Source organism: Spea bombifrons, chromosome 13 (assembly GCF_027358695.1).
Source record: "Spea bombifrons isolate aSpeBom1 chromosome 13, aSpeBom1.2.pri, whole genome shotgun sequence".
NCBI classification, from domain to species: Eukaryota; Metazoa; Chordata; class Amphibia; order Anura; family Pelobatidae; genus Spea; species Spea bombifrons.
Genome location: NC_071099.1, coordinates 5,484,453 through 5,507,254, shown reverse-complemented (window position 1 = coordinate 5,507,254; position 22,802 = coordinate 5,484,453). Strand labels below are relative to the sequence as shown.

Genomic DNA, 22,802 nt, shown 5'->3' with positions numbered 1-22,802 from the left:
CTTTATAAATAGTTCATTTAGACAATGAGAGTTCAAATCTCTGTTCAGAATTGTTATATTTTACAAAGATTTCAATAAAATTATATCTGAGAATTCAATTTGTGCATTTCCTATTGTCATATCACATCTGAAATATCTCAATACAGATGATAATTCAGAAAATCTAATGAGGTTGATATGGTATTAACATCTCACCATAAAATCTTTAAGATCGCCTGTAATCATACAGAGTTTAGTTACAAAAAAAAACCACTTACACATCCAGATGACTCTGTTCAATCACTTTCCGTGTACCATGCCCATGTTGGATCACTTCCATCATCCATGGATCAGGTTCTAGAGTCTGAATACGGGCCTGTCTTCGAGTACCACCATTTGCCCGAGCCACAAACCTGCCATGCGCTCCTGCAGAAAATTATACATATGAAATAATCCATGAGAATCTTGAGATTGGATTACTATCTTGGATTACCAACAAGCAAAGACACCACTGCTTTGGTCTCAAGACCCCTACATTAAGATAGCATAAAGTTAAGAAGCAGTGGTATAACTACAGGGGCCAAAGTGGTCGCAACTGTCTCTGCCTGTAATGTCTCCAAAATTGTTCAGAATGAAATTGTTTCAATTTTGAACCAGCACAGACAAGTGCATGACCCGGCGGTGAAACCGAGGCTGCTCGCACAGTGTGAACTGACATCTGCATGAATGGTAAGGAGGGAAGGAGCGGAGGTATGTTTGCATGTATATGAACATGCATGTGCATAAGTGAGCATTACAAAGTCTATGTAAAAGTGTATACACACTTAGGAGACGGTTAGAAAGCACCTTAACTGCACAAGCAGGGTTCCACCCAACACCCTCAAATGTAGTCAAGAATCACAAGGTGCTCAGCAATGTGAGTAAATCAGTGTGGTTTTATTTCCACACGAGTGCTTTTGCAAAGTTTGTACACCTTTACGCCACACCTTGAGCTCTTTGACCGGATTTACTGGCTGAAGTGCTGTCTACACCTAGAAAAGGTCCATGGACTCATGAAGTGTGATATTCTGCTCTGGGGTATAACTTTCAGTGAATTTTGTACAAAAAAATAAAATAATGATGGGCCTTATCTTATCTATCGAACTGAGGGTCAGCTCTAGGGGGCATTGAGAGTTCAAATGGAGAAATCCTAGTATATTCAAATATCTGAACTTTTCATAATATAGCATAAGAATTTTTCTTATAACACTGAACAGTAGGGTCAAGGCACAGAATTTTCTCATTTCAAATGAGTCAGTGGGGTACCAGGTCTGACACCGCAGACCCGAGTAACATAAATATTAGATTGAGTTGTTAGGAGCTCAAAAAAAAGAATTAGGGTATAACAAATGAAAAAATGTATTGACTCACTGGTAACCCCTTTGTGACAATGGCTGATTTTATTTTTTGTTTTTTACATTTCTGCGCTGCTCGTGTTTAGCTGTAATTTTATTCTTTCCTGTTTACTGAACCCATACAAGAAGGGTTTTCTTTAGATGTCATTGTTTTGATTGTATCATATTAAAATATGGGGAAAAACTTTTTGAACTTTTACTTGAAAAATCTTTTACTCATTTATAAAAGGTAATAAAAAACAGGACTACTATTTGTCCTGAGTTTAGAAATACCCAATGTTTTTATGTTTTTTTTGCCTTTTTCTGCATGTTATGGGGCAATAAGTACAGGTAGCCCCATGTGCTATTCCGGGTATATGAAAAGCTGGCCAATGCAATTTACCCCATCAAACCATATATTTTCGAAAACTAGACACCTCAAGGTATTTCCATGCACTACTTCTACTACTACCCCTTGTCAAACTTTGTGGTATTAATTTATTTTGTGTTTTTTTTAAATCACTAAAATTGCACTTCAGGTATGGATTTACAGCTCCTGGTATACGTCACTTTCAAACACGACCCCAATATGTGTTCAGCAACATCAGTGATACTTCCCATGCATGGGTTTGTCCGTTTGTTGTTTGGGAGGTAATTTAGGATGTGTGCATTTTTTAACTTGGAACTTTTACATCTGGTCCTACCATCTTTGATGGTAATTCAAATTCTAGTGTTTTAACTCTTTCCATGCACTAATTCTAAAACCAGTCTTTGTCAAACTTTGTGGTAGTCATTGTTTTGCATTTTTTTCACACACATATCACTTCAGGTATGAATTATCAGGTCCTGGTATATGTCACAAAACACCCCAATATGTGTTCACCAACATCTCCTGAGAACAGTGATACCCCGCATAAATGGGTTTGCCTGGCTGTTTGGTGGCAAAAGGGCCACATTTGGGGCATGCACATTTTTCAGTGTTAAACTTTGACATTTGGTGATCCACTGCCCATGCCCTATTTGATACATCTTTGAGCTTGGCCATTTCAGTGTGCAGAATAAAACCATATATTTTTGAAAACTAGACACCCCAGGGTATTTCAAATGCTGGTATTTTAACTCTTTGCATGCACACATTTTACCACCAGCATTTTTTCAAAGTTTGCAGTAGTATTTTTTGTGTGTATTTTTCCCCACACACGTACTTTAGGTATGAATTTACAGCTCCTGGTATATGTCGCTGTCACACAACATCAATATGTGTTCAGCAAAATCTCCTGAGTACAATGATACCCCACATGCATGGGTTTGTCATTTTTGGGGGGCTAAAAGGCCACATTTGGTGCATATGCTTTTTTTTCAATTGGAAATTAGACGCATGGTCATCCTTCCCCCGGTGTTAATTGGGACATTGTTGAACCCAGCCAATTCAATTTTCCCTGTCAAATCATACATTTTTTAAAAGACACCCCATAGGCATTTGACATGCCAGTATTTTAACTCCTTCCATGCAAGAATTGTTTTAAGCTAAAGCGCTAATTTTAGGACTTACTCATAAAAATATATATATATATTTTTTTTTTATTTTTTTTTACATTTTTTGGAACTTGAAGGTTACATATTTTTATATTTTACTATTTTTTTTTTAATTATTTCTTTTTTTAATCATTTTTATTATTTTTAATTTATTTTATTAATCACATCGTTCTCCAGAGCGGTCACGGCGTGTCCTGGGGTGGGAGTTCGGTGTCCCTGAATGCCTCGTGATCGAGGCAATTCAGCAACACCATTGACGTTTAGGAGGTAATCGTTGAGCACAGGCTCATCAAAATTGGACAACGGAAGACTGGAAGAACGTTGCCTGGTCTGATGAGTCTCAATTCCAACTGCGACATTCAGATGGCAGGGTCAGACTTTGGCGTAAACAACATGAAATCATGCATCCATCCTGTCTTGTATCAACTGTTCAGGCTGGTGGTGGTGTATTTGTGTGGGGGACATTTTCTTGGCACACTTTGGGCCCCTTAGTACCAATTGAGCATTGTTTAAATGCGGCAGCTTATCGGAGTATTGTTTATGACCATAGTGTACCCATCATCTGATGGCTACTTCCAGCAGGATAATGCACCACGTCACAAACATGACAACGAGTTAACTTTACTCCAATGGCCTCCACAGTCACCAGATCTCAATACAATAGAGCACCTTTGAGATGTGGTAGTAGGGAAGATTCACATCAGGGATGTGCAGCCGATAAATCTGCAGCAACTGCGTGATGCCATCACGTCCATATGAACCAAAATCTCTGAGGAATGTTTCCAGCGTCATGTAGAAAGTATGCCACAAAGAATGAAGGCAGTTCGGAAGGCAAAAGGGGGTCCAACCCAGTACTAGCAAGGTATACCTAATAACATAATTACATAGTACATAAGGTTGAAAAAAGACCTAAATCTATCAAGTTCAACCCTTTTACCTAATCTTGATTCAAAAGAAGACCAAAAAAACCCTAATTAAGCTACTTAAAATTCTGCCATCAGGGGGAAAAAATCTTCTTGACTCCAAAAGGCAATTTAATTTCTCCTTGGATCAAGATCTAAAATATGAATTCTGTTTATAGCCCTGTGACCAGTGAATATATATATATATATATATATATATATATATATATATCTATACATACATATACATATATGTTTGTTTCTTTCATGGTTTCATCTCCTTGAGGTCATTTGAAAACATACTTACTATACTCACTTTCCACTTGGGTCATCACTATTTACAAAATAGTACTCTGAGTACTTTCCTTTAGTGCCCTTATCCTATATCTAGCTTGGCCTTATGCCTATTATCCCATGCTTGCTTAAATGCCTTTACTGTATTTAGATCTACCACTTCTGCTGGAAGACTATTGCATGCTTCCACTACCCTTTCCGTAAAGTAATATTTTCTGATGTTACCATTAAACCTTTGCCCCTCTAGCTTATGGCTATGTCCTCACGTGGTAGTATTTCTCCTTTTAAATAAACTATCTTCCTTTACCTTGATGATTCCCTTTAAGTATTTAAATGTTTCTATCATATCCCCCGTGTCTTCCAGGCTATATAGGTTAAGATCCTTTAACCTGTCCTGGTAAGGTTTATCTTGTAATCCATAAACCATTTTAGTAGCCCTTCTCTGAACTTTCTCCAACATATCTATATCCTCTGGAGATACGGCCTTCAGTACTGTACACAATACTCCAAGTGAGGTCTCACCAGTGATCTGTACAACGGCATGAGCACTTCCCTCTTTCTACTGCTAATACCTCTCGCTATACAACCAAGCTGCTACCATTACCTGCTGCTCTACTGCATTGTCTGCCTACCTTTAAATCCTCAGAAATAATTACCCCTAAATCCCTTTCCTCACACGCTGAGGTTAGGACAGTATCAAATATTCTATACTCTGCCCTTGGGTTTTTATGCCCCAGGTGCATTACTTTGCATTTATCCACATTAAATGCCAATTGCCACAGCTCTGACCATTTTTCCAGTTTACCTAGATTGTTTGCCATTTAGGTCGTCAGCAAATAAACATACCTTTCCAATATCACTAATAAAAATATTAAAGAGAATGCGTCCAAGTACAGATCCTTGAGGTATCCCACTGGTAACAAGACCTTGTTCTGAATAAACGCCATTTACTACAACCCTCTGTTGTCTGTCACTCAGCCACTCCCTAATCCATTCAACAACATTGGGATCTAAACCCAGAGATTGCAGTTTATTTATGTCTTCTATGTGGGACAGTATCAAAGGGCTTACTGAAATCCAGATACGCAAAGTCTACTGCACCACCTTGATCAATTACTTTAGTCACCCAATCAAAAAAAACAATAAGATTTGTTTGGCATGATCTTCCTGAGGAAAACCCATGTTGTTTTTGATCTTGAAACCATGTGACTTCAGATGTTCAACAATCCTTTCCTTTAACATTGTTTCCATTAATTTCCCCACCACAGATGTAAGACTAACTGGCCTGTAGTTGCCCGACTCCTCCCTACTGCCTTTTTTGTGAATGGGCACAACATTCGCTACTTTCCAATCCCCAGGGACGACTCCCGTTACCAATGATTCGTTAAATATATCAGTTAACGGTTTTGCTAGTACACCCCCAAGCTCTTTTAATAACTTAGGGTATATCCCATCAGGCCCCATCGACTTATTTGTCTTTACCTTAGACAACTGAAGTAGAACCTCCACCTCGATAAACTCACATATTTCAAATTATTCAGTCTTTTTTCCCAACTGAGGTCCCATTCCCTCATTTTCATTTGTAAAATCTGAACAGAATATTCATTGAGGCAGTCAACCTTTATCCTCTTCTACATACATTCCTTTTGTTTTTAGTCTAACTAATCCTTGTTTAACTTTCCTTTTCTCATTTATATATCTAAAACAAATTTTAGCTCAATTTTTTACTGACAGGGCAATTCGCTCTTCTGCATGTGATTTCGCAGATCTTATAACTTTCTTTGCCTCTTTCTGCCTAATTTTATAGATCTGTCTATCTTCCTCACTTTGGGTATTTTTGTATCTATTAAAGCCTAACTTCTTGTCTTTTACGATTTTGGCCACTTCTGCAGAGTACCACAGCGGTTTCTTTAATTTTTTACTCTTACTGACCAGCCTAATACAACTTTCTGTTATCTTGTTATCTTCAATAATACAGCTTTTACATAATCCCATTTCTCCTGAACGTCATTTAAATTGTCCCAGTCTGATAATGACTCCTCTATACATATTCTCATTTTAGAAAAGTCAGCTTTTCTAAAACCTAAAACTTTTGTTTTTGTGTGGTATGACTCAGTCACTGTTCATATATTAAACCACATAGACTGATGATCACTAGATCCCAAACTTTCACCTACAGAAATATCTGTTAACAAATCTCCATTTGTGAACACTAAATCCAATATGGCCTCCTTACGAGTTGGTTCCTCAACTACTTGTTTTAAAGATAATCCCAGTAGGGAGTTTAGAATATCTGCACTCCGGGTACAACCAGCTACTTTCGTTTTCCAGTTCACATCAGGGAGATTAAAGTCACCCATGATTAGAACATCCCCCTTCACTGTCATTTTAGCTATTTCCTCCACTAGTAGATTATCTAGTTCTTCTACTTGTCCTGGGGGTCTATAAATCACACCTACGCGAGTTACTTTACTTTTGCCAAATTGTACTGTAACCCAAACCGACTCTGTTCTCCTCACCAACTTGTATTAAGTTAGATTTCTTGCCCTTTCTGTCTTTTCTATATAAAGAGTACCCGGTATTGATATGTCCCAGTCAGTTTTCTCATTATACCATGTCTCAGTAACAGCCACTATATCAACATTCTCAGTTGCCACAACTATTACAAGTTCATGGATCTTATTCCCTAAACTGCCAGCATTTGTAGACATGACCTTTAGCTTGTCATTTAACACTGATGCTGCAATCACTTTCTGTCCTTGCTTTTGGGGGGCAAAATATATGCTTCTCCCTATTATCTGTATAGACCAAGCCCCCACCAAGACTTCATTAATGCATTTAGCTGCCTAATCTCCCACTGCCTTTCTGGTGTAGCGCATGGCACAGGTAGGATCTCTGAGAATACTACCTTGGGGGCCCTTTTTTTAAATTATTACTCCCTAAATCCCTAGTTACCTTTTAGGACTCTTCATCTTTCTCTTACTATGTCATTGGTGCCAATGTGGACCAAGACAGCTGGATCCTCGCCAGCCCCTCCCAATAATCTATCCACTCTGTCCGCAACATGCCGAACCCGGGCACCCGGGAGACCGCAAACCATTCAGTTGCTGCGATCAGAGCTACAGATTACCCTGTCTGTTTTCCTAATTATTGAATCCCTTACCACCACAACCTGCCTGGGCTTCCCTTCCTTTCGGATCCCCTGCACATTGGATGAGCTGCTCTCCTGGCTGTTAGAGAGAACAGCCTTTTCCAGAAAGCCCACTTCTGAGCAGTGTTCCCTCTAAGCTGTGCGCTTGTGCGCGCGCACATAGCTTTAAGAGGGAGCGCACACGAACAAAAATTGTGCACACAACCAGTAGCGTACCGAACGGGGGGAGCGGTCCGCTACCGGTTGTGTGCACGGCACCCCTCCAGAGACGGACAGTATGTCATATCCCGGCGCACAGCACTGAAGCCACACCCACCACCTCCACTGCACTGGAAGAAGAGGACACAAAAGAGGAAAAGTGACAGTGACAAAGAAAAAGTAGGAAAACATTCTGTGAGAGTGAATTAGTAAGTGTGTGAGAGTGATGGGTGTAGTTTAAACTGAATGTTTGTGAATGAGTGTGTGTGTGTGATAGCATGGATGTGTAAGTGTGTGTGGGGGGATGTTAGGGACCAGGAACCAGACGGACACAAAACGTAAAATGCAATCACCTTTATTGTAATGACAATAGTGAACAAAGCCAAATCGTGATCCAAAAGCATATACCAAAAGACAAGCCGGGGTCAGGAACCAAGACAGGTACTCAGACAAGCCGGGGTCAGGAATACAGAGATCAGCGAAGTCAGGAACAAGCCAGGAATCAGGAGCCGTGAGGGACGTCAGAGAAAGCCAGGTCATACACAGGAATTCAGGAACACAGCGATAGCACTTGCAGCCGGAAACAACACAAGGGCAAGGAGGAAGTGAAGTTTAGCTGCTTAAATAGCCAAAAGGGGCTGGCTGTGGGCTGGACAATGGGCTGAGTCACAGGAGTGACAGGAGTGTAGTCATGGCAACCCAGCCAGGCTGTATAGCCTCCAGCAATGCAGCAGAAAAGCAGCTAGACCATAACAGGGGAATAGCATGGCATAGGGAGGCTGTAATCATATTCCTATCATGCTCAGGTTCCAGGATGTACTGGCTGCCTGAGCATGATAGGAGTGAGATTGCTGTTAGCAATTCTATTTTTTTGTTCAAGTTTGGTGTGTTAACCACATCTTTATTAAAAGTAAGTAACGCACCAACATTGGACAGAAGAATTCGATAACAATATTAATATATATATAGATATATAGATATATATATATATATATAGATATATATATATATATATATATATATGATTGCTAACAGCAATCCCACTCCTATCATGCCCAAGCAACCAGTACATGCTAGAACCTGGACATGATAGGAGTGTGATTGCTGTTTATCATATATATATATATATATATATATATATATATATATATATATATATATATATATGTAAAAGGGTGAAGCTGTATTAGTCCAGTAGACACAATGTCAAAAAATAGAGTATTGCAGAGTATGCGGTGATACCTTTTTTATTGCACTAACATAATATTAAAAAGACAAGCTTTCGAGAGTGAACCTGCACCGAAGCTCCATCAAAAACCATGAGGAAGAAAAATATTGCACCCCGGTAGGACATCATTTCACACAGAACAATCACTCAATCCATAACCTAAAAATTTAAGTACTCAAAGGAAATTTCAGAGACTCGCAGGAAAGAAAAACATTTGAGATAAAAATGATTACACATTTTAACACCATAAAAGAGGGACTTAATGTGGATTCTGGTTTCCTTACACACTACCAGAACTTCATATGAACTTCATCTAGTCATCCAATGTCTAATTGCTGTTATTATCTTTGATGTTTTACTGTGGTTATTGGTTTCCCTAAGTTTATTTGTTCTGTCCCTGGGTTATCTCTCTACCTCTCTGCATTTCTCACCTCCAGACCTATTATTTACGACACCCCACTCAACCCCCCCTTCTCTTATACCATCACTTGTTTTAAGTTTTAACCTATATCATGTTGATTAGTATTGCTTCAGACCCGATGAAGGGAGGATAACTCTCGAAAGCTTGTCTTTTTAATATTATGTTAGTCCAATAAAAAAGGTATCACCGCATACTCTGCAATACTCTAGTGTAAAAAGTGTTTTTGTTTCTAAAGGTGTGGGGGGGGTCATTTTCGGTTTCAGTCAAGTGAATGCTAAATTTTCAGGTCCAGAATTTTCATTTCGGTGCATATATATATATATATCAGACTGGTTACTGATGGAGGAGTTTATTGTATATATTCATATATATATATATATATATATATATATATATATATATATATATATATATATATATATATATAAAATACTGGGCCAGACACTAAAGTGGTAGGCCTACACCACATCAATGTTTGGCTTAGTATATAGTGATTGGGGTTATGATGCATTGTTGTCAATGTCTGGCTCAATGTATAGTGATAGGTGTTGTGTTGTACCACGGTCAGTGCGTGCGTCAGTATATAGCGATAGATGTTCTGCTGTACCACTGTCAGTGTTTGCCTCAGTATATAATGATAGCAGTTATGCTGTACCACCCTCAATGTTTGCCTCAGTATATAGGGATAGCAGTTATGCTGTACCACTGTCAATGTTTGCCTCACTATATAATGTTAGCAGTTATGCTGTACCACCATCAATGTTTGCCTTAGTATATAATGATAGCAGTTATGCTGTACCACCGTCAAAGTTTGCCTTAGTATATGATGGCAGTTATGCTGTACCACCGTCAATGTTTGCCTTAGTATATAATGATAGCAGTTATGCTGTAACACGGTCAATGTTTGCCTAACGATAGAAGCTATGCAGTTTTAAAGAGTGTGTGTGTGGGTGTCCCATGTACAGGATCCGCCCCAGGTGCCAAGTACTCTAGGTACGCCCCTGCGCACAACAGTTTTTCCCAATTTTTTTTTTTATCCTTTATGCGGCCTGGAGCCTCCGCTCGTGATTCGCTCATAATTTACTTATGCAGTGAGAATTTCACCTTTTAAAAAAACATTACAGTAAGTAATGCTGTTGTGTAACTAATACTACATTATCACACTATAATGTAGTGTTATTAACCATGAGCGAGCTGTACCAAAAATATAGAATAACAATTTAAATTTAACATTTGCAGAAGCATATTGTGCGCACAAAATTTTGGCTCTGGGAAAATATTTGCACAAGAGAAATTTTCTGCGCACACCACCTAAGAAAAATTAGAGGGAACATTGCCTCTGAGTCTGCCTCTCCAAATTTAAAAGCGCAAATTTGTTGGGCTGGAGAAACTCTGGGCTGGCTTCCTTCTTCCTTTTCCCTCCCCCACCGCAACCACGTCTTACTGTTACCCAGCTATGTGCCTGACTCCCTTCTGCCTGATCTCCTCCCTCATTGCTAGGCGCCCCATCTAAACTCTGCTCAGTGAGCAAGAGACTCCTCTCAAGATTGTCAATGTCTCTCAGTGTTTCAATGTGCCTCTTCAGAGCAACAGCCTCAGCTTCCAGAGAGACCAATTGTTCACACTTACCACAGCGATATGGACCCAGGAACTGCTGTTCCAAGCATGCATACATATGGCATGATGTGCACTGAGTGAAATCTCCAAGCTTGCTCATACTTTAGGGAGGGACGTGAGCACTTACAGAATGTAATCAATTGCTTTATGTCACTTACCCTCCTTTCTCTTACACTCTTGTGTTGCACTACTGTGGTGGAAAAACTGGTCACTTACAGAAAGCAAGTCACTTAGAAAATGCAAGCCCCTTACAATGAGCAAGCTCTGTGAGTTTAACCACTTCCTTTATACAGAGCAACACAGTTTATTGATTATAAACCCCACCCTTAACTAATTACACTCTAGAAAATGGGGGGGGGGGAACACACAGGTTTTTTTTTGTTTTTCCGTCACAAACCCTTCAACCTTCTTGTTGCTGGTTGAGATACAAACATACTGTTGGTATAGTTATAATACCACTTCTCTGCTGCTGCTGCTGCTGCTGCTGCTGCTGCTGCTGCTGCTGTGCACAAACTGGTCACTTACAGAAACCAAGTGTTACTCCTTCAATACCGGAAAGGTGTGGGCAGACGTCTGCTCGCACCCGCCAGTCTCAGAAATCTGTACTTACCAGGGCATGGTCCTCCTCTGCTCCTGCTGACATCATAGGGGGCGCGGCTAGGCAGGGCAGGAGGCTTGCTGCAGTGATGTCATCTGAGGGGCGGAGCTTTGGGAAGGCAGTAGATTTAAAAACCAGGAAGTGCTCTCTCTAGTTACCCTGTTGTGGTCTTTGTGCTTCAGTATTGCTGTGAGTTTGTTTCCTGTGATTTTGACCATTTGCTTGCCTGACTTCCCTACTGCTTATCGATTTTGTACCTCTGCCTGTGATATCCGGTTATTTATTTGGCTCGTCTGACTACCCGCTCTGGTTTTGATCCCCGGCTTGTACGACTACCTGATTTGTGTACTGACCTGGCTATCCTGACGATCCTGATTGTGTTAACCCCGACATTGCTGAGTTCCTCTGTGAATCCTGTTCTACGCTGACTACTACACCTTGCAATATCAACTCATACCTACTATATCTGCTACACCTGGCCTCCTCACTGTTGGGATCATCTAAGTCCTGGTTGCTGCTCAGGAGGGTCTCCTTTGGGAACGGTACTCCAGGTGGAAGAACTTCTGCGGTGAGTGCCGTGGTGTCAGCGGTCGTGACAGCAAGTCACTTAGAAAATGAAAGCCCCTTACAATCCTTGTGTGTAATTGCCCTGAGGGATGAAACGTGTTGGCTGAAATTGTTCGTCTGAGGACACCATAGTTTCCTGTTGTCGGTAAGGAGGTGTGGCTGTTAAGACTTTGGAGGTTTTCAGAGTTGGTGTGTGTACTGTACAAAAAAACCATAGCTTTAAATGGGTGTAGAAAGCGATCTACATTTGCTTTCTGCTCCTAAATGGTGTTGCTGTAATGCCTCAATGTCAAGGCATTCAGCAACACCAAGATCTACATCAGGGGACATGTCTGGCCCTTCCCCAAGGCATCAACGTTCGCCATACACTGTATGGCGGGGAACGCCCGTCTTAGAGTTTAGGAGGCGATCATGATAGCCTCCTAAACTTCAATGATGTAGGCAAAATGCCTCGATAGCGAGACATTCAGCAACACCCAACACCCACCCCAGGACTCGCTGTGAACACTCCCCGGGTGCTCGGGTCCAGCATGTTGCTGACAGAGTGGATGGATTATTGGGAGGGGCTGGGGAAGACCCGGCTGTCATGGTCCATATTGGTACCAATGACAAAGTCAGTGGAAAATGGAAGGTCCTAAAGAATAATTTCAGGTAATTAGGAGATAAACGGAAGAAAAGGACCTCCAAGGTAGTATTTTCAGAAATATTACCTGTGCCGCACGCAACAGTAGAAAGGCAGCGGGAGATCAGGGAGGTAAATGCGTGGCTAAAGTCATGGTGTAGGAAGGAGGGTTTGGAGATGGGGGAGGGGTGGAAATGGGGGGAGGGGCAAGATCAGAACAGAGGAGGTATGTATTAATAAAAACTCTCACAAAAGAGACTCAGGGTAATATTAAATGTATGCTTGCTAATGCAAGGAGCCTAAATAACAAAATGGGAAAACTAGAGGCAATAGCATACACTAAGCAATATGATATAATAGGCATAACAGAAACATGGTGGGATGAGACCCATGACTGGGCAGTTAACTTAAAAGGTTATGTTATATAGGAAGGACAGAAAAAGCAGGAAGGGAGGAGGAGTATGCTTGTATATAAACAACGAGCTAAAGTCAAATATTAAGCATCTTGAAGACGACAAGGGAAATGTGGAAGCTTTATGGGTAGATATCAACTTGGGGCAAAAAAAAAGGAAAAGAACTACTGGTTGGGATATGTTATCAACCACCTAATGTTAATAATGATGAGGAAGAGCAGCTGTTAGAGCAAATTGAGAAAGCTGCACATCTGGGTAACACTTTAATTATTGGAGATTTTAATTACCCGGACATACATTGGGATAGAGGGACTAGTAGTTCTGCAAGGGGATTCAGGTTTTTGAACCTGTTAAATGACACCTTCATGTCACAACTGGTACAAGCACCAACTAGAAAGGATTCTTGTCTGGATATGGTGATAACAAACAATGTTGATCTTGTGTCTAACATTCAAGCAGGGGAGCACTTGGGTAATAGTGATCACAATATGGTCTCTTTTGAAATAAACTCAAAAAAGAAATTGCCCATGGGGAATACTAAAACCTATAATTTTAAGATGGCCAATTTCAATAAGATAAGGGCAGCTTTACAACTTATTGACTGGCAAAAACTCATAAGTACATAAATTCAAGAAAAACAAAAAATGAAAACGTAGGGAACTCCCGGCACATGGTGTTTCCCTACTTTACCAACTCATACTTCAGCACCCGAGAGACGAGCCATTACGTTTTCAAAGTCTCTGGGAACAGATGTTGCGCATTACGCTGGACCAGTCGGACTGGGACAAGATCTTTCTTCTGACCCACAAGTGGTCCAGACAAACGAAGGCGCAGGAGACTTCCTACAAACTCCTTACCCACTGGTACATGACGCCTGTGGCGCTCCATAGAGCTTTTCCCGACTCCTCTGACAAGTGCTGGCGCTGTGGTGTTGCTCCTGGTACTCTACTCCATATCTGGTGGGACTGTACTAAGATTGTTCCGTTCTGGTCGAGTGTCCATGAGACGGTTCGACACCTTTCAGACGACCCTCCACCGTTCCTGCCTAGTTTTTACTTGCTCAGTCATACTACTCAGTCCATTGCTGGCTTCAAAAAGTCGGTGACCCGTCATTTACTATCTGCTGCACGGTCGCTTATTCCGCTCCACTGGAAGGACGCTTCTCCGCCCTCCTTTCGTGAATGGATCGAACGGGTCGAGTCAATCAGGGTGTTTGAAGAGCTGGTGCTGCAATCCGAGGACCGTCATGCGCAATATCTCCGGACGTGGTTTCACTGGCTCTCATTTTTGGCGGACCCTCTTACTAAATCTCTCCTGCTGCAGTGATTCCGCTGCTTTGTGTTGCGAGCTGATGGGTGCCGGGTGGGACCTCCGTCCCTGTGTGTGGTTTGTTTATTTTTTTTATTTTTATTTATTTATTTTTTTTCCTCTCTTTCTCTCTCCCTGGTGTCTTGTTTGTGTGTTTCTCTCCTTTTTTCCCTCTTGCTGTTCCCTCTGGTTCCTTACCTTGATTCCTTTTTCCCTCCCGGGTGGGTGGTGGGGAGGTCTACGTGTCCTGCATACTAGGCCTTATTACACCGCCTTTATTTACTTGGACGCCGCCGTTTCTTGTTTGCTCATGTTCTGATAAGCCTGCTTGTTATTCTCACTCTGTAAGGACCGATGTGTCTAAGTGGCTGCCCAGGTGCCGGTGTTACCTTTGATTCTGTGCTGCCTTTGCCACCGTTTCTTATTTGCTCATGTCTGATAAGACTGTCGGTTATTCCCACTCTGTACGGACCGCTGTGTCTACATGGCTGTCCAGGTGCCGGTGTTACATTTGATTTTGTATTGCCTTTGCCCGCTGCGTCGGGTATTTGTGTCCAGTTTTATCTCCTTGTGCCCTCCTCCCGTCCGTCCTATCCACGGGTGCTTCTCCTCCCTATTTCCCTTTTTGCCCTCTCCCTTTTTCCCGATTTTTCTGTTGTTCCTTGAAAACTAATAAAAATTACATTTACAAAAAAAAAAAAGAAAACGTAGGTTCATTAAAAACAGAGAGGGGAGTGTTGGTCAAGGAGGACCAGGAAAAAGCATAAACTTTAAATAACTATTTTTCCTCAGTATATATTAAGGAGGAATCTATGGCAATGGATATACATAGGACTACTGAAAAAAATCTGCAGTCAAACTGTGATTGGATGACTCAGGAGAAGGTGCTGCAGCAACTAAAGAAAATTAATGTTAACAAAGCTCCGGGGCCTGACGGAACTTAAGGAGCTGAGTCAGGAAATAAGTGAACCTCTGTTTCTAATCTTTCGGGATTCTTTTCTTTCAGGAATTGTACCAGAGGATTGGAGGAAGGCAGATGTGGTCCCTATTTTCAAAAAGGGTTCAAACTCTGTGCCTGGAAATTATAGACCTGTGAGCTTAACTTCTGTGGTTGGGAGAGTATTTGAAGGGCTTTTTAGGGATAATATTCAAGAATTCATTGGGAAGAATAGTATTATTAGCAAAAATCAGCATTCTTTGAAGAAGTAAGTAGAAGTGTAGATCAGGGTGTTGCAGTGGATGTAATTTACTTGGATTTTGCCAAGGCGTTTGACACGGTTCCACACAATAGGTTTGTATTCAAACTGAAGGAAATTGGTCTAGATGCAAATTCTTGTTCTTGGGTAAAACATTGGCTTAGAGATAGAGAACAGAGAGTTGTTATAAATGGTACATTTTCAAGCTGGTCAAAAGTGGTAAGTGGTGTCCCTCAGGATTCTGTTCTGGGACCAATTTTATTCAACATATTTATAAATGAGTAGGCGTTGAAAGTCATGTTTCTGTGTTTGCAGATGACACTAAACTAGGTAAAGTAATACAGGACAAGTGGGATATTACAGTGCTGCAGAGGGACCTAGATAGACAAATGGCAGATGAAATTCAATGTAGATAAAACTAAAGTTATGCACTTCGGGGTACGAATCGCACAAGCAACCTACACCCTAAACAGTAGTGAATTAGGGGTAACGACAAATCAGAAAGATTTGGGAATTGTTATAGACAACAAACTAGGCAAAAATGTGCAATGTCAGTCAGCAGTTGCTAAGGCCAGTAAGGTATTGTCGTGTATAAAAAGGGGCATCAAGTCGCGGGATAAAAATATAATTTTGCCTCTGTATAAATCAATGGTAAGGCCGCACCTTGAATATGCTGTGCAATTTTGGGCACCTATTCTAAAGGATATCATAGCACTAGAAAGGGTACAGAGGCTGGCTACAAAATTAATAAAAGGAATGGAGCACTTTAGTTATGAAGAAAGGTTAACAAATTTAAATCTGTTTAGTTTAGAAAAACGGCACCTCAGAGGGGATATGATAACAGGACTATGCATAGGACACGTGGTGTCACGGTCCGCGTCACGGACCGCAACGTAGCGATTCCCCCGAGTACCCGCGGCTAGCGGGTACTCGAAACTCACCTCTCCCGCAGCTCCGGGACCTTGCTTCGAGGTGCCAGCAGCCAGCAAGCACCCGGGGCAGGTCCTGCAGGGTATCCCCATCGCAAATGATGGGCGGGAAGTACGGGGGCGAACCACGCCCCCTCTCTTATAGCTTGCCTCCCAGGGGACGACGTAACGTAACTAACGTTACGTCACCCGCTGGGGGCGGAGCCTGGTCTGAGCGGCAGATTCAAAAGCCGAGCACTGACTTCTATTCAGTGCTCGGTTATTGTTCCTGCTGAGTAGTTGTTTATGAGTTATACTTACCTGATTGCCTCTCCGTTGCTGACCTGTGCCTGTTCTTGACCTTGCTGCCTTCTCTACTCCTACCCGGCTTGTATGATAACCATCTCCGTTGCTGACCTGTGCCTGTTTTTGACCTTGCTGCCTTCTCTACTCCTACCCGGCTTGTATGATAACCATCTCCGTTGCTGACCTGTGTGCCTGTTCCTGACTTCGATACCTTCTCCACTCCTGACCTGGCTTGTTTGACGATTCTTGATACTTCTGTGCCGTGCTGCATACTGGGTTCCTAACACAAGAACTTTGTGACAGAATAACCGAGCCATTATGGAACCCGCAGGATTGGCTGAAGCTGTTGCTGCACTTACCCAGCAGATGGGTACATTTACTCAATCTCTGCAAGATATCCAGACAGGACAAAATCAACTCAGACAACAGATGCACCACCTGCAGTCCAATCCTAATATTCCAGGAGATCCGTTTCAGGCTCCCTCTATGAGTCAAGAAAATTTGGGTTTTCAGGGAGCATCCGCCCCTGAACCACCTATACCTATGCCTGAAAAATTTGCTGGTGACCGCAAGAAATACACTACGTTCATGACATCATGCCAAATAATGTTTAATTTGAAACCAAGAACGTATACTTCAGACTATATTAAAATTCACACGGTCATTGCTTTATTGGCAGAGGAACCCCAACTCTGGGCCCACCATCTACTGCATAGCAACAGTCCTATATTGGAGACATGGGCTTCTTTCCGCCAAGCCATGGACGCTCTATATGAAGACCCTTTTAGGACCACCTCTGCTACCAGTACATTGAGAGCTCTCAAACAAGGAAAAAGACCAGTAGAAGAATATATAGCTGAATTCCGACGTGTTTCCATGGAAACTTCATGGAATGAATCAGCGTTACATGATCAATTCCGGTTGGGGTTATCTGATAACATCAGAGACGAATTGGCACGCACCAGCATTCCTAATTCCCTCGATGAATTTGCCAGACTCTCCATTCAGATTGATCGGAGACTTCGGGAAAGAAAGGCGGAACGGCTTACTACTCCTTCTTCTTCATGGCCTACCCTGCGACCTCCCATAAAGACAAGTTCTAAGGAACCTCCTGAAGAACCCATGCAATTGGGCCTTATCAAAGGTCCTCTATCCACAGCGGAAAGAGAACGTCGTACAACTCTTGATCTGTGCCTTTACTGTGGCGGCAAGGGCCATTATGTCGACGAATGCAGAACTAAAGCACGTTCTACAAAGGGTAAGCTCAAACCCTTATTTTCCCCCTATATCAGTAAAAGACCTCCACATTTCTCAAACCATCTGTCCCTTTCCATATCCTTACAGTGGAAAGAAAGAACCCTCGCTTTGGCAGCCATGATTGATTCAGGAGCCAGCAGCAATATACTGGATTCCAAGCTCATTCAACGTCTTGGAATCACCACCCGGAAGAAAAACACCCCGATATCCATTCAACTAGTAGACGGAAGCCCTCTGAAGACAGGTCCTATCACCCAAGAGACTATACCACTACGCATGTATATTTCTCCTGATCATAGTGAGGATATTGTGTTTGATGTGGTTCCATCTCCAGTTTTTCATGTGATACTGGGACTCCCCTGGTTAAGAACCAATAATCCTGTTGTCAACTGGGAGAAGGGCTCTGTGCGCTTCTGTGCTAATAAAGATTCTGTTTATCGCAACTCCTCTCTGTCTATCAATGTGGCTCACGACTACAGTTCTCTACCCGTCCCCAAGATTCCATCTCATTACCGCGAATTCTCCGATGTATTCGAAAAGAAGGGAGCAAACTGCCTTCCACCGCACAGGGAATATGATTGTCCCATAGAACTATTTCCAGGTGCACCCATTCCATTCGGTAGAATTTATCCTATGTCTGAACCCGAACTCATCACCCTCAAGGAATATATAGATGAGAATCTTGCCAAAGGGTTTATACGACCCTCCACATCTCCTGCTGGAGCAGGTATATTCTTTGTACCTAAAAAAGACGGTGGATTAAGACCTTGCGTGGATTACAGAGAACTGAACAATGTAACTATAAAGAACAGATACCCCTTACCCTTAATACAGGAGTTGATGGAACGTGTTAGCTCAGCATCAGTATTTACGAAGATTGATTTAAGAGGAGCATACAACCTGGTTCGTATCAAAAAGGGTCATGAATGGAGAACAGCATTCAGATCACGATATGGGCACTTCGAGTATATGGTGATGCCATACGGCTTATGTAATGCACCCGCCACTTTTCAACACTTTATGAATGACATTTTCAGAGACATGTTGGATCAATTCGTGGTGATATACTTGGATGATATCTTGATATACTCCTCCTCCTTACAAACACATAGAGAACATGTGTCTAAAGTATTGATGCGACTAAGAGCAAATGGATTATACGCCAAACCAGAGAAATGTGTGTTTGAGACTCAATCGGTGGAATTTCTGGGCTTTATTTTAACACCTACTAAAGTCATGATGGATCCTAAGAAAATAGCTACTATTCTACGATGGCCACCTCCCACGGATAAAAAAGGTGTGCAAAGATTCGTGGGATTTGCTAACTTCTATCGGAAGTTTATTAGGAACTTTTCAAAGGTCATTCAACCTATAACATCTCTCACATCCATTAAAAAGAAGTTTTGTTGGACGGAAGCTGCTCAGAGAGCATTTGACTTCCTCAAAGAACGGTTCACCACAGCACCAATATTGATTCTTCCTGTGCCACAAAGGCCCTATGTACTGGAGGTGGACGCCTCTGATTCTGCTGTGGGGGCTATACTGTCCCAAAGGGATGACACCGACAATCAACTTCACCCGATTGCTTTTTTCTCCAGAACTCTGAACCCTGCTGAAAGAAATTATGGTGTGGGAGAAAAAGAGATGCTGGCCATGAAAATGGCCTTAGAAGAGTGGAGACATTTATTGGAAGGTGCACTTCATCCCGTCTACACTGACCATAAAAATATGGAATATTTCAGAACTGCCAAGAGACTTCAAGCCCGACTGGCCAGATGGTCTTTATTCTTCTCTCGATTCCAGCTTCATATAACTTACAGACCTGGTTCCAAGAACACCAAAGCTGACTCTCTCTCGCGCATGTTTGAAGTACCTACAGCACATCCACAAGTGGAAGACACTGTATTGAAAGCAGGTCATTTTCTGACTATCACGCAATCATTATGGGATCTCATCCGTCAACATTGTGCGAACATGGATCCCTCTGAACTTTCACAGCTGCACCCTGATGGAGAGTTCTACTACCACAATGGGTTGCTCTATGTTCCTCCTGGGGTACGCCTGCAGGTACTACAACAATTTCATGACTCTCCTGCAGCTGGACATGGAGGTATCACTCAAACTACGGATCTTATACGTAGACAGTTCTGGTGGCCTACGCTTCAAGAGGATGTACGACAGTTCATAATCTCTTGTACTATATGTGCCAGAGCAAAGAACTCTCATATTAAACCTGCCGGCCTCCTGTGTCCTCTGCCGGTCCCCGTAAGACCATGGACAGATATCTCCGTGGATTTTATAACAGACTTACCATCATCAAAACAACACACCACGCTTATGGTCGTAGTTGATAGATTTACGAAGATGGCTCATTTCATCCCCACCAAACACTTACCTACAGCAGACGAAACATCGGTGTTGTTTGTAAAAGAGATCTTCCGATTGCATGGACTACCAGAACATATTGTGTCAGACAGAGGGACTCAATTTACATCCAGATTCTGGAAAGCCTTTTGTGATGAGCTTCACATACATCGCTCCCTCTCCACAGCCTTTCATCCCCAGAGCAATGGACAGACGGAGCGCACAAATCAAACCCTTGAGCAATACCTACGCTGTTTTACTTCGCATTTACAAGATGACTGGTACCAATTTCTTCCGCTCGCAGAATTTGCATTTAATAACCACATACATTCTTCAACACAGAAATCACCCTTCTTTTCAAATTATGGTATCCATCCATCCATGCTACCAGGTTCTCCGATAACCAGCTCAGTTCCTGCTGTCACTGAACAAGTCACAAGGATGATTGCCATCCACAAATCCTTGCACAGCACACTTACCAAGGCTCAACAAAGATATAAAAGGTTCGCTGATACCCATCGTTCTCCTGCTCCTGTATACAAACCTGGGGACAAGGTGTGGCTGTCAACTACTCATCTGAAACTATCATGTCCTACTAAGAAATTGGCACCTAAATTTATTGGTCCATATACTATTATTCGTGTCCTCTCATCTGCTGCTGTGGAATTACAACTACCTGGTTCGATGCGAATACACCCCGTTTTTCATGTTTCCCTCCTGAAGCCTTGGAACACCAATCCTTTTCCGGGCCGACATCCTGATCCTCCGGCTCCTATTTCTATTGATGATGCTGAAGAATACGAAGTCGAACAGATTCTGGATTCTAGGAGATTTCGGGGTCGTCTTCAGTATCTCATCCAATGGAAAGGATATGAGATCAACGAGAACTCCTGGGAGAATGCTGAAGAAGTTCATGCAGATGAGTTGGTTCACGAGTTCCACTCACTTCATCCTTTAAAACCTGGTCCCCTGAGAGCCCGGAGGTCTCTCCTTAGGGGGGGGGCATGTCACGGTCCGCGTCACGGACCGCAACGTAGCGATTCCCCCGAGTACCCGCGGCTAGCGGGTACTCGAAACTCACCTCTCCCGCAGCTCCGGGACCTTGCTTCGAGGTGCCAGCAGCCAGCAAGCACCCGGGGCAGGTCCTGCAGGGTATCCCCATCGCAAATGATGGGCGGGAAGTACGGGGGCGAACCACGCCCCCTCTCTTATAGCTTGCCTCCCAGGGGACGACGTAACGTAACTAACGTTACGTCACCCGCTGGGGGCGGAGCCTGGTCTGAGCGGCAGATTCAAAAGCCGAGCACTGACTTCTATTCAGTGCTCGGTTATTGTTCCTGCTGAGTAGTTGTTTATGAGTTATACTTACCTGATTGCCTCTCCGTTGCTGACCTGTGCCTGTTCTTGACCTTGCTGCCTTCTCTACTCCTACCCGGCTTGTATGATAACCATCTCCGTTGCTGACCTGTGCCTGTTTTTGACCTTGCTGCCTTCTCTACTCCTACCTGGCTTGTATGATAACCATCTCCGTTGCTGACCTGTGCCTGTTCCTGACTTCGATACCTTCTCCACTCCTGACCTGGCTTGTTTGACGATTCTTGATACTTCTGTGCCGTGCTGCATACTGGGTTCCTCACACAAGAACTTTGTGACACGTGGTCACGCGTTTAGACTGGAAGGAAGGAGATTTAGTCTAAGGCAGAGGAAAGGGTTTTTTACAGTAAGGACAATAATGATGTGGAATTCTCTGCCTGCAGAGGTAGTTTTATCGGAGTCTGTACAGACATTTAAACAGCAACTGGATGGATACTTGGAAACACAAAATATTCGGGGATATAATCTTTAATTATGGGTAAACAGCTTATTGATCCAAGGAGAAATCTGATAGAATTTTTTTTCCCCGGTTAGTGCAAAATTGGAAAGAGCGAAACTGGGGTTTTTTGCCTTCTTTTGGATCAACAAACAAATTAACAGATATAGGAAAGGCTGATCTTGATGGACGCATGTCTTTTTTCATACTATATAACTATGTAACACTCTGGAGAGAAGTCACAACCGCCACTGCAAAATTTTGCCACTAGCAAAATAGCACGTCCTTTAAAAAAATAACCAAGTTGCCAAAGCTTCCAAATGGGTCTTGTAGGTTGAATACAGGTACTGCAGTCAACCATGCTGGAGCCCGTCTTTCTATTCACAATGTGATTAGTAAATTATTTTTTCAAAAATAATAAGAATAGTATGGTAACATATAAAAAAAAATTGACGTCACCATCAGGGGAACCTTCCAGTTCCAAATTAGTTAATTTTCCAGGTCCAAACACATGTTAAATGCCCATGATGTATGATTTGATCGGCTAAATTGAATTGGCGAGGTTCGACAAAGTCCCAATTAACACTGGGGAAGGAGGACCACATGTCAAATTTCCAATTTGAAAAATGCACACATCCCAAATGTGGCCTTTTAGCGCCCCAAACAACCTGACAAACCCATGCATGTGGGTAAAAGAGTGGAAAGAGTTAAAATACTAGCATTTGAAATACCCTGGGTTATAAAATATATGGTT

General features: G+C 42.3%; 1 protein-coding gene across 2 annotated transcripts in view; it reads right to left on the bottom strand.

The window, feature by feature from the left end:
- The window catches only part of RSAD1 (radical S-adenosyl methionine domain containing 1), a 67,158-nt gene that overhangs the window by 5,721 nt on the left and 38,635 nt on the right, over nt 1-22,802 (bottom strand). For both annotated transcript variants that reach the window (XM_053453333.1, XM_053453334.1), the window contains exon 6: nt 258-405. In XM_053453333.1, coding sequence (XP_053309308.1) covers nt 258-405 — 148 coding nt within the window. The remainder of the gene's footprint in view (nt 1-257; nt 406-22,802) is intronic.